Consider the following 13,368-nt stretch of genomic DNA (forward strand, 5'->3'; position numbering starts at 1 on the left):
CAAAGGATTTGAATCTGTGTCTTTGAATAATAAGTAGCTAAAAAGTGAGTTTATTTAAAGGAATTTTTGTAAAATTTAAACAGTAGCAAATCCAGAACAGCCTGCATTCCTTCTTAAGATAGCTTGCTATAAAATCCATAAATTTGAAACTAACAGTAAAACCTTTGCATGTATACAGATAAACTATAAATCTATTGACCAGACTATTTAATATGTTAATTCTTACTAATTTAGATAATTTTCCTGGACAATTTCTTTTTTTTTTTAAAAGACTTTTATTCATTTTTTGACAGAGAGAGAGAGAGACAGCGAGAGAGGGAACACAAGCAGGGGGAGTGGGAGACGGAGAAGCAGGCTTCCCACCAAGCAAGGAGCCCGATGTGGGGCTCGATCCCAGGACCCCGGGATCATGACCTGAGCCGAAGGCAGACGCTAAACGGCTGAGCCACCCAGGTGCCCCTTTCCTGGACAATTTCAAATGACTTCTGAACTCCCAGTCTATTGACAGCTTAAGAAAGAAGCTATGATTACTAAGTCATTAGTTTAATCCATTTTAAACAAATTAACACACTAGGAAAACACATACACATAGTGATTTCTCCTCCTCAAATTGACTTTTACTAATTGAAGGCATTTTCGTTTTTCAGAAATTTGAGTGGAAAATAACATTAGGGAAACTGAATCCCATTTAAATGTCACTTTAATTCATTAGTAAGGCTTTCTTCCATCTTAATTGAATTACTCCCTAAACATTCTGACAATTCTTCTTCACTGATATATTCAAGTCTTTCACTGATTTTTAGTATCGCATTATCATAGTAGCTCTATTAAAGCATTTTATATGATATATATATGTATATATATATATAGTATTCCTCTAGTTTTTTTTAATAGTCTGGAACATTTCCAAAGCCATATATATTTATACAGTAAGAGTCAGAAAAGTAATATTTTTACTGGTGTAAAAACCATAAGAATGACAGGCTGACATTTATTACTGTAGGAATCCTTTAAAATTTCTGGATTAGAATGAAAGTTCATCGTCAAAATAAAAGGAGAAATATGTCAAACATACGTATTACTAAGTTATGAAAGAATCACCTAAGCTAATGTAATAAAACAGTGGCCTTGAGTTTTTTTTAATAAATATTTTATATCATTTCATAGATATTTCTGTTCTCTTGGTTCTCAAACAAACTTCTGATGCTGGCATCTGGTTGTCTTTAAAATATTTACCAAATATAGAATTCCAGACTCTATTTTATTATAAAATCAGCCCAGACACAGTATCAGATATTAACAAGCATACATTGTTACATTATGTATTTGTTTTTTAAAAAAACTTATCTAGATTATATGCATTTGATTTGAGACTATAAAATAGATAACAGAGTATTTACAAGCTTATTTTCACAACAATTTTTTTTACAAACTTCCAAGAAAATAAGAAATCCTTCACTGATTTCCTTCATGTAAAATAATTGCGAATTTGTCTACACAGTAGAAATGGAAGGGCCAAAGTTTCTATTTACAGATACAGGGAAACTGATTCCCTCCCACTTGTGTAGTAAGATAGGAAAGTAGCTGACAAGGTGTAATATCAACCAAGATGTCTCCCTAATGATAGCAAAGTAGGATTGCATGTCCTACATACTGTTTGTCAAATTTCAAAAACAGATATAATATTGGATATGACTATGATGTATCAGCCAAAGAGTAGACAATAGCAGTTCTGCTCAGTCACTTTTCTTGGAAAATAATTACTTCTTTATCCAGTCCATTTGAAAGGGTAAATACAAAAAGGGCTAGAAGATTTACTGGGTTAAAAAAAAAAATCAACTGCACCAATGAATATGGGATAAAAATTTTAAAAACAAACAAATGGAAAGCTAATTTTCCCTCTGAGTCTGGAGGTCTTACCTAGCTCTCTTTAGTCAGTAAGAGTAGAATTGTGCCCAGTGTGTATATGAACTTTTACAGTCTTACTCATTTGTGAATTCATGCAGTGGTGTCCTAGAGCTGGTACGTACCAGCCTTAAGAGTTGATTGTACTGACATTTTCCCAATTTCACATTCAGCAATGTCAAATTGGTAGCCTGAATTCAGCCGTGGTGGGAATACACCACAGAAACTGGAAAACATTACAAATCAGTGGTTATTTTTCTCCCAAAGAGCTAGTTATTAAACATTTAACAACACACTACTGAACTGATGTGAAGGTTTTCTTTGTGGCATTCAAGAAATTCATTGAATATTGAAGTCTTCTGGTTGTAAAGCCATAGATCAAAGTCCTTTAGTTAGGAGTGGCACAAAATAGTTAAGCAGTACTCCCTCAATTATCAATCATATAACTTTTCTGGTTTTAAGGCAACATTTTCAATATCATGGATGCTTTTTCCATTTAAGTGTTCACTAGGACAGTCATGACTGTAACCTGTACCATCACTGATTGTTGACACTGTGTAGGATGCACTTCGAAGAGCATCTGTATGGGAAAAGCTGTTTCCAAATTGGATTTTATATTGATTCCAATTTCTTTTTAGAATTGCTTGAACCTGTCAATCAAAAAGAAACAGAAAGGACAAGAACAATTCATTATCTGAAATAAAGATATTGTATTTAAAAGTACAATAAAATAATTTATGTAAAACTTAAAAAAAAGCATTGATGTTAATTAGTGAATAATACTGCTTTATTTTCTTAATTAAAAGAATTAAATTGGGAACATTAAGAAATTTATATTTAGGAAATTCATTGCATTACTCTTTACTCTTAGATCCCATTAATATTTTATGCCTTATCTTTGAAGCTTTAATAATGCATATGAATGTATTATTGTCAAATAAGTAGTTAACCCAGACCCCCATTTGCAAGCTTGCATGTGTAACATTTAGTTTTATATCAGTATCTTAATAATAGAATGAGAAGACAATTAGTGAGAGTACAAAAGGAGAGAGAAAAGAGGTAAAAGAAAAAGAAGTTAGGGATACAAGGACTATAAATATTCATCATCATCATTAACAGCAGCAACTACTTTTTATTGAGTGATTATCATGTGCCAGGTATTGTGCTACATTCTGGAAAAAAGTTAGGGTGTTTGTCCTCCTGAACCTTACTACCCAGAGGGAAGAAAGTGTTGAACAGGTAATTACAAATGGGATAAGCCTGTGAAAAAGTTTAGGAATGTCACCACTCCACTTCTTTGTGTTTGGATCCCCCTCTGACTGGGTGAATTTGATATTTAATGACTTCCTTCTTCTCTAGGGCTAGAGATCAGGACCGGTAGGCCATATATAGTGACTTTGGTTTTAACTGAACATGAGACACTAAGGGGATTTTCTTCATATTGATTCAGTAAGTGGAAATGAGAATATTCAAATACATCTCCCACTTGGTAACCTGGATATTTCCAGGTGTCTGATGATTGGGCAGACCAGTGTGGGGCTATCTCCTACTTTACGAGTGTATTAGCCACATGCCTGTGACATAAGTTAGGTCTGTCCAAAACATGTCTAGCTTTGAATTGTCTTCCCCAAGCTCTCAACTGCTCTTTGACATTTGATTGCTTCCTCAGGGGCAATCTGAGCATCACTAAAAGCAATTTTCCAATAATCCATGTACTAGAAATATACTCATGCAATAATTGTCTACCTTGCTACTAATTATATAGAATTCCTCAACTCTTCATTCACTGTGTTCATGTGTAAAAATTAATATTAAATATTAAATATAAATATTAAAATAGGGCTGGTTTATTTAAGTCTACATTCTTTTGTCTAATAGATCTAGAAAACTTCTCCAAATTATGAACAATCTATTACTAATAGGTATTCCCAGGAGCTCTTTCAATGAGAGGACTCTGTGGGATACTTCAAAGTCCTTTTAGAGTCTCCTGTACTCTGTCACTTAAAATGAACACAAAGTTTTACTGTCTCACTTTATATTTTAACATGTAGAAAAATGGAAGACACAAATACAAAGTCAATAGGTTTCTTTAGTTAGAATTCAAAATGAGTTATTAGAATTTCAAGTATTAATTATGTAATTAGAAATGCAATAAATGAGGGCGCCTGGGTGGCTCAGTTGGTTGGGCGACTGCCTTTGGCTCAGGTCATGATCCTGGAGTCCCTGGATCGAGTCCCGCATTGGGTTCCCTGCTCAGCGGGGAGTCTGCTTCTCCCTCTGACCCTCTTCCCTCTCATGCTCTCTCTCATTCTCTCTCTCAAATAAATAAATAAAATCTTTAAAAAAAAAAAAGAAATGCAATAAATGTGTTTTAAATGTATTTTTATGAAATTCAGAACTTCAGGACTTTCAAGTTTATATATATATACACACACACATATATATAAACTGTATCTGAAGGGAATAATTTATATTCTTGTAAATTTTCTTTGAAATAAAAGCATTTATAGGACAACAAATACATTTATCTTGCAAAAAAGTATATACTACTGCTTCCCTCATGATTTAGTAATGTCTTTCTTAATTCTCCAAATAGCATGTTTAAATTAAAGTAATTTAAAATAATGTCTGCATATGTAATATCTTCATGAGCATAAGCAAATAACAAATGGAATGGCTTTAGAGTGTGCTTTTTAAATAAATATTCAAAGATTTACAACAAAAATGACTTTTGGCCAATTATCTAGATATTTCTGATGGGAATTGTTTTTGATCCTGATTTTCTGCTAAATTCATTTCTCTTCACTTTGTTACTAAATGATGGACTGACTGAATACATTTGCTATATAGTTTCTGTTTGAAAGAAAATAGAATGTAACTTTATACAAAAGATTCTACATAAATGTTGGGAAGCAGCTGACAAGAAGAAGTATCTTAGCTGTGAATGTAATAATTATGTTCTTGAAAATGAAAGCTTAAATTCAATTCCAACCGTCAAAATGACTTTTGAAATATCTGACTGCTCTTGAACTATCTGCTTTGATTACAATCATCACCCTATTTCTTCCTTACAACCCAATCATCAGAAAAACCATGGAAGTTCAATTTCCTGAACTATGGGGACTTACTGAAGTTAAAAATGAACCTAATTAAAGACCCATTGGCCTTGTAGGCATCTGTTTATTTATATTATTCTCTATAAGGATATGTTTTTCATCTGCTTCCTCTAATACAATATCATACTGTTCAACAGAACATTAAAGTGGCCACTCTTAATACACCTTTAATGAGAAAACTGTAATGGGGAAAGATAACAAGGAAAATTGCAATTGGAAGGGAAGATAGCCTGATGTTATTAAAGATATGAAAATGTAAATGTTATACAAATAGTAAGGCCAACTGTTTTTACAATGTAACATTACAACTTTATGTGCCCATTAGCACTTGATAAGGAATCAATTCTATATTCCTTAACCTAAATTAGTTAAAAAATAGTTAATAGAGCTTCATATAAAAATGCTACCTAGTTCTCATTATAAAATATAGGTTTGGTTATTCTCAATAAATCTTTTTGTTCACTTTATAAAAGTATCTCTCTCAGGTGTTGTTAGATTTACCCCTGAGGCTAGGGAGGGCACTTCTAATAACTAGATCTCTAGTTTATGCTAACAGTCCATATTTGGCTGAGTGGGCTAGAGATGAGATGAATGTGTCCTGAGCACTTGTCATGCCACAGTTATTTAACTAGTGAGAAATGCAAATAGGAATATTTTGGCTTAAAAAATAAACAAAGTGTGAGAGTAAAAAAAAAAAAAAAAGAAGAGACTACGCTAAAGGGAAGCTACTTGACCTCCTGTGGAAAGCAAGAAGGGAACGTAAGCCCAAGGAAATGATTTTAAGAACTACATGACATAGTTGGAACCACACAAAATGAATCTGGCAGTTGTGCCTTCATGTTATGAGAGTGGGAAAAACTAAGAGGCAAAGAGACAAAAAAGGAGGGATTATAGTATTTCTTAAGATGAGAAATGAGTCATCCACAAATAGGGATTGTATCTTGAGAGATGAAGAAAAGGGGACACATATTGGAGATGTTGTAAAGAACCAAAGGATTTGGCAACAACTAGGCTCAAAAGATTTTGTATTATTGTAATTTTTTACTGCCCAAATTTTCTCAATTTTAGGACATGGCAGAAGATCAAGGTCTGGGTCTCTTTTGGTTACACAGAGAGTGCAATCAGAGTATTAGGCATTAGTTTAGATATTCCCTGGGCAACCTTTCCAAATAAAAAGTCCAATTTGAGATTGACTCCAATATGACTAATGCTCCCATTTGTGCATGTATTTTTGAAAATGAACGAGTTGACAGATCTAGTAAGGAATCTGTAATGTCCTGGTAATCTACTAAGGGTGGGGCATGGTGCTAAAAGCTTTAGATTCCTAGCTTACACTAATCTTTGTGAGACTTGTGTAAGGAACTTGCTTTTATTTCCTTTTTTTTTTTTTTTTTAAAGATTTTATTTATTTATTTGCGAGAGCGAGAATGGGAGAGAGTACACGAGAGGGGGGAGGGTCAGAGGGAGAAGCAGGCTCCCCGCCGAGCAGGGAGCCCGATGCGGGACTCGATCCCGGGACTCCAGGATCATGACCTGAGCCGAAGGCAGTTGCTTAACCAACTGAGCCACCCAGGCGCCCGCTTTTATTTCCTTTTAATAAAAGTAGACACTGAGACTCTAGGAGGCTCAGAATATTGCCCAAAGTGTTACAGCCAGGAACAAAGTGGCATCTTTGGGGTAAAAACACATTGATGTATCTGTGCTTTTATTCTACATTGCTTCCTATCACAAAATATTTTACTAGTGATTATGATTAATACATTTAGAATTACCCTTTATTAAAATGAAATCTGTTTCTGCAAGTGGAGAGGTATATTGTTCATATTGTATGCCTGTTCTTTGGCATGTTGTCCATTTCTCTCTCATCTATTTTAATTGTAAAATCCTATATATGCAGCAAATAGGATTGTCTAATTCAGCTCATGCAATCATAAATTTATAGAAGTACATAATAAATGCTATTTGAATTTTATTATCAAAACAAATGATTTATCTATTCTTCCTCATTGCATTTTATATCTGTATTTCTCAATGACTTCAGAAAAAGTCACTGTCGTCCACTGTATAACAGAAAAAATCATGGAAGCACCACTTAAAGATACGAAATATAGCCTACTATATTTGACAGTTCTACACTCCATTATAAATAATAAATAAATGAAATAAAAATTTTAAAAAATCAATTTAATAAAATCAAACATGAAATTTCATCATGTGCTAAGAGAAAGAAGTAAACGATTATTAAGCAAAGGAGAGCAATATTTTATAGTTTTTCATGACATGTGCATGATTTCCAATGTTGATTTATTTTTTAGGAATAGTTCTCATAATGTTACACCTACTGGTCCGTATGTTTCCCATCTGAAGCTTTGCGATAAGCTTCACAGTTACCAAGTATTTGAGTCTCACTCAGTTGCTGTCTGGATTTCTAAACTTTGCTGAATTTTACAAAATCCTCCAAAAGGTTAAAATTTGTCAAATAGATTAAAAACAGATAAAGAGCTAAATCAGTATAGCTCAAACCACTGAGCTATAACACTATTCATATGCATAAGAACCTTGGTACCAGTTTCTAAAACACCTGAAGCTTTCTTATTCGGAAAGCCTTGGATAAAAATATTGAAATATCCAAGAGCACATTGCCATGCTACAAATTACAGCATTCTGTTCTCCTCAGTTTTCTAACTTACTGCATGCCCTCCCTGTATAACTGAGAGTTTAATTCTTTAAAATCTTTTTGTAACCACCATAAAACTGTTTTCCAAACCACATTGTGAGCCAGGCAAAACAAAAAACAGAGAAAGGGGGAAAATGAAAATGAGTCAATTCTATTTCCTATTAGAGTGTATGTTTTATGAGGTTAAGGATTGCCTAGCATTGTACCTACGACAAAGGCCAGACTTACTAGGATTAGTGCAAAAGGTGGGTCAAAGGCTACATGACTAAAAGTCACTGATGGACTATTTTAAAGTGAGGCTGGATTTTCCCTACTCTTGAACTCCAGTATGACCCAAGCTTTTGGGAAGAAGAGTTGCATCCATGAAAAGAGATTCGTTTTTTTCCTGATCAAAATGGAATTTGAAGTAGTTGTTCCTAGGGAATGTATAATTGTCTTTATTTTTAAGAAAAAGATGTATTGCAAATATAAAACGATAAAAGGAATAAAAATAATCACCATACCTCTCCATTAAAGAAACAGAAAATTGTAGAAACCAAAAGACCCTGTAAAAGAAAAACAGAATTTTCTGATTCCAAATGGAAAAGATACATTATTTGTAACCAACTTGCTACATACATAGTCAAACTAAACCAAAGCTATATGCAATTTAATACCAAACTTCACAAGGTGCCTTCCTGATTCAAGAACACCATACCTGATAGTGCATAAGGATGTGCATAATGTAGTCATATATCTCCTCTGCAATCCTTCCTTCAGGTCGCCACGGAATCAGCACAAATTCAATGCCAAGTAACGGCACCAGGATAAGTGTAGCTCTCACAGCTTTCATGTAGAGATTGGATTCTGCTTGGTGAGTAACTTTTAACTTGGTAATGAGAACACGTACAATATTTAATAGAAAAAAAAGATTCACCTAAAAAAATAAAATGGCATATTGAAAACTGTTTAATATTTAATATTAAGAAGCATTACTGAAGGATCTTTGATTTTATGTCATAGATTATTTTCAATGTACAAGAATATGTTCTACTGCAGAGAATATATGCCTAATATATTAATTTGTATTTCTAGAGTTGTGATTTATTAATTTAACAAGCGCATCAATGTTAGTGGACTTAGTTTTAGAAAAATAGAATTATGGTGGAATTATTGTGGAACACATTCAGTTAAGGAATATCTGAGTGTTTTTCTCAGCTCATTTTCTTATGCAGTTTTTTTTGAATTTTGCAATGGTCCAAAAACAAAGTTTTTTGAACATTTTCAGCTCAAACAAAGGAAAGAATTGTTTATAACAAATGCTAATTTTTTTAAGTGTCTCCTCTTTATCACTGTCCATACTAGTACTTTCCAAATACATATTATACCATAATAACCATTTTCATCTTTTTGGTTTCTCCTTCCTGTGTTTCCTTTTCTAACAGTAATCCTCACAACTCCTGAGATAGTACTGTAAGCTTCTTTATCATTCTAAGGAGGCTGATCACACACTAAAACCAGCTGATGTTCAACCTAGATCACCCTAGAGTTAAAACAATTTTGGCATCCCACAGGGCCGTCTGTTAATTACTTTTTGTAATTACATATTTACTGTGTGTTAAAAACTTCTCCCAAAAGAAATCATTCTCTTTGAAAGGGAGCTATAAAACTTCAAAAATTTAGTGTGGATAACTAAGTCACTCAGGAAACAGAGTTCTGCTAGTATATCTCTCTCGCTCTCTCTCTCACTTTGAATACCACTTTCTTATCTTCTTCCAAGTCAATATCTTTTATGCTTGTCTATTTTTTCTGTGCCCATATTTTGCGCCTTCCATAAGATTATGGATATTAACTCCAGAAAATCCCCTTAGGGGTCTTATGTCATTGTGCTATATTCTCTTTACTTTTTCTTCACCCTGACTTCTAGCTCTGTGCTTCAATAATCTAAAGCTTTTAAACTACATCCTGATAAGTAATTTATATCTGCTTACCTTAATAAATTGGAATAATAATGATAGCCCCTAATTTAATATAGAAAACAATGAACAAATAACATAGATATGCTGATTTAAGACATGTGTTATGAAAATAACCGGGCATAAAAATATTCCACTACTATTCTTAGAGAATCTAATGGGACATATGCTCCAAAGTTCACCACAATACCGATGGAAACACATCTATGAAAAGTAACATGGTTATAGACACAGGAATGTCTCTGCTAAAGACAAAAGCAGAATAAGCCATTTCAACAGGTGTAAGAATGAAACATGACAAATCAACACATCAGCTGTTTTTCCACCCATCCTATTATGTTCCCTTCCTAAGCACTCATGGCTATTGTAAAGTTTTGACTAAATGGAAATTAATACCTGCCCATGAAAGAAAATATAATAATGCCCTTTTATCTGCTTATAAATTTAGAATATAAAATATTTTATAATCCTTACATGCAAAAATCATAAATTATAAAATCAGTAGAAATGTTGCAATTTAGATGCTCATTATATGAAAATCTCTAAATGCAAAGTGCTTTTCCAAAATGGCAAATCTGATTTAAAATGTGAAACTAGAAACTAGAAAGTCATCCTACTTTATTTTCTGCAAATACTTCCATTTATTTTGAATAGGATTGAATAAGAATTTTAAATTTCAGATGACCTATATCTGAATCTCATCTATCTTTGAGCAAAACTAGTTAAGGGGAAGAAAAGAAATCTGTTTTTATTCCAATACTCATAAAGATCATGTAACTGGTAGGCACAACAGGACATTTTCATATCATGATCCCACACTCGGGTCATGAAAGGGAGCAGTGTACCTCAGCACAGTGAGGGCAGGAGGATTCCTAGAAGCCATTCCCAGACTAGAACAGCCAGCAATCACTTAACTATACACTGAACTGACTTAAAAATCTCTCGCTAAACACAAATGTATCCTCTCTCAACTTCCCTTTGGCAAGATCTCAAAAGTGCTGTAGCCACTCAAATACCATCCTGCTCAAGAGGAAATGTGACAGGGGAAGTCTGAGTGGAAATAAACTGATTGAGGTTGAAATATTTTATTTATAAAAGTTGTACTTAAGCATGTGACCATATAAACAATTGCTAAGGCCCCTCCCAAGACCTTGGAATCGGCCAGAACCAGTGAGGAGCCCTAGAACTCAAACAAAGACAGAACAATTTATCGTGTTAGAAAAATAGGCTCCTGCTCTTTTTTAAGCCAAGAAAATGGAAAATGTTTTAGGCAAATAATGTGGATTTTCACTTTCTTTCTTTTAGAGTAGCTTTATGGGTTATATTTCTATGTGATATTCTACCCTTAACTGCACCATCTACTCTTCCCTCCCAAAATTGATGTGGAGGGGCTTTTCCAAGGATTGTGTTAGTTGCAATTACATTTTTTATTTGCTAGGTGCTTTTACTTAATTTCCTGAACCTCTCTGATTTAAGCATTTGAATTACCCCTCTGAAGAATCAGTCAGATCTCTTGTAGTAAAATTTTGCCTTATATTTGTTTTGTAAGCTCCTGGGTGGCCCAAAAAACATATCTTATTTCTTTGAACACTCCTCAGAGCAAAATCATGGTATCATGTAGAAATTACAAGAAAGTTTTTAGAGCGTTTTTTGGGAGAGCTTATTGTATTCTAGGCACTGTGCTGACAAGATGCATCTCCTTTAATCCTTACAATACCTTATGAGGTATCTATTATTATTCCCTAATCACAGAAGAGACAACAAAAGTACTGAGAGGTTAAATACAACAAAATAAAACACCCCCCCAAAAAAACAGAACTTGCCCTGATACACACAGCCAGATGTGGTAGAACTAGATTTCAGTGTTGGCTCTAAGATTACAAAGCTAGGACATCTCAAGGTATAACTTAAGTCCGGTGTATCATGCATGACCCTAGTGTGTGCAGGGCAGAAAGGAAGGAAATTCTTCTGCCTATGAAATTCTCACTAGAGTCTACATTAAGCTATATTAAACTTTCCATAATCGCTGTAATAACTTCCATGGGTTAATTTTTGAGCTTATGTGGTCAGGCACAAATCAGAAGTTTGACACTTGCTACATGCTTTATACATGCCAGGTTAAATCCTTTATAGGTGTTAACTCATTGGACTCCTTGTTTAAAAGATTAAAAATCACTATTATTATATTCTTTATCTTACCAATGAGGCACTTGAAATGTAGAGTGATTAGTTTAATTGCCTAAGGTCATACAGCAAGTAAAAGGTGGAAGAAGTGTTCAAGCCCAGGCCTTCAGCCTCCAGAAGTTTCTCTTAATTGTGACATGCTTTTGAGAATGGCTCGAACAATATTCTAACATAATCGTATGCTAAACTGCAATTAGCAAATATAGTAAAATAATAGAAGAATCCTTGTCTAAAAAAAGAATTTGAAAACAAGGATTAGGAAGCTCTGAATTTTGACCGAGAAACATAGCCCCCTTTATCTTTTTCTGTATAATTGAATATCACCTGTAATTATAATCTCAGACATTAATCGCATTCTGGTGTCTAATGCTCTATGAAAACAACCCTGTTAATGTGGATGAATTTATTTCCCCATTGAAACAATGTAATAAAAGCACTGAATGTGACTTCTGTTTCCCTGCAACCACACTTAAAAATGTCCAATTGCTGTATTTGTGTTAAGTGATGATCCTTATGACAGTAAAACAACAGTTTAACCAATACTCTCTTTTTCCAAATTAAAGTCTTTTCTTTATTGGAATATTACTCTTATTACCAACATAGGTGTGTAGTTTTCCCCATTTGCCATTCCCTCTCACTAGATCTATCCTCTGCCCTTCTCTGTTCTGCTCTGTATCCCAGGAAACTCTGAGGCACCTCGACAGACTGCACCCTTGCCAAGGCTTCTTGCTCTCTGCTGTTTGCTGCATTTGGCCAAAGGGAAGAACCAAGTAATCAGGGCATAGGAAGAGAGAAGTTTGAGTATTTCTTCCTCATTCTTCTTCCCTGCCAGGCTGTGGTTTGGGCAGTGGCTGTGTTCCTCTACTCAGGGCCATGCCTCCCAGCACTGGCCCAAATCCTGAAACACTGTTCTGTCCCCTCTTTAGGTCCCACTGCAGGTCCCTGGTGCCTGGCCATTCCTTATGAATTAGCTCCTTTCCTCTTCCTGCAAATACCTCAAATTAACACCTTTATTAAACTCTCTTCAGTTAAACACTGTGAACATGTCATTTATGTACACCAGGATCCTGAAAGATACCATAGGCCGGATGATTCAGGAAATAAAGTTGAAATATGAACAATGATGAAACAAGGAAAATTTTCATTACGTACCAGTAAAGCAGCACAAATTGGACCATGGATAATGTAGAGGAGATGGGTATCAGAACTGATCCAGCAGCTTGGGGAAAAAAACAGCAAAATTATGTTGGATATTTTCATTTATGTAGTTCCAATAGAAATCAGAAAGAGAGATTATCTTACTTGTCATTGTAATATAAGCTTCTCGCCACAGCATGTATACAAGCAGGGATCAGTGGAAATCCTGCAAATATCAAACAAAAAAGGTGGTCATAAAATATGAAACTCAGAGGTACCCTGGGAACAAAAATAACTGGTCACTATATGTTTAATGAGTAAATATTTTCTGTATAGTCAAGCAATAAATATGGTAAATATTAGGTATTTATATTTGTGTGTCTGTGTGAAGTCA

At 34.2% G+C, this 13,368-nt stretch overlaps 1 protein-coding gene across 1 annotated transcript in view; it reads right to left on the reverse strand.

The window, feature by feature from the left end:
* Window positions 1-402: 402 nt before the first annotated feature.
* CALCRL (calcitonin receptor like receptor) overlaps window positions 403-13,368 on the reverse strand; it is a 42,657-nt gene continuing 29,691 nt past the window's right edge. The window contains exons 9-13 of the mRNA XM_021702911.1: window positions 13,140-13,200; window positions 12,990-13,056; window positions 8,396-8,614; window positions 8,202-8,243; window positions 403-2,555 (exon numbers count right to left, since the gene is read on the reverse strand). Coding sequence (XP_021558586.1) covers window positions 2,340-2,555; window positions 8,202-8,243; window positions 8,396-8,614; window positions 12,990-13,056; window positions 13,140-13,200 — 605 coding nt within the window. The 3' untranslated portion in view covers window positions 403-2,339. The remainder of the gene's footprint in view (window positions 2,556-8,201; window positions 8,244-8,395; window positions 8,615-12,989; window positions 13,057-13,139; window positions 13,201-13,368) is intronic.

The sequence above is a fragment of the Neomonachus schauinslandi genome, chromosome 3, assembly GCF_002201575.2.
Source record: "Neomonachus schauinslandi chromosome 3, ASM220157v2, whole genome shotgun sequence".
NCBI lineage: Eukaryota > Metazoa > Chordata > Mammalia > Carnivora > Phocidae > Neomonachus > Neomonachus schauinslandi.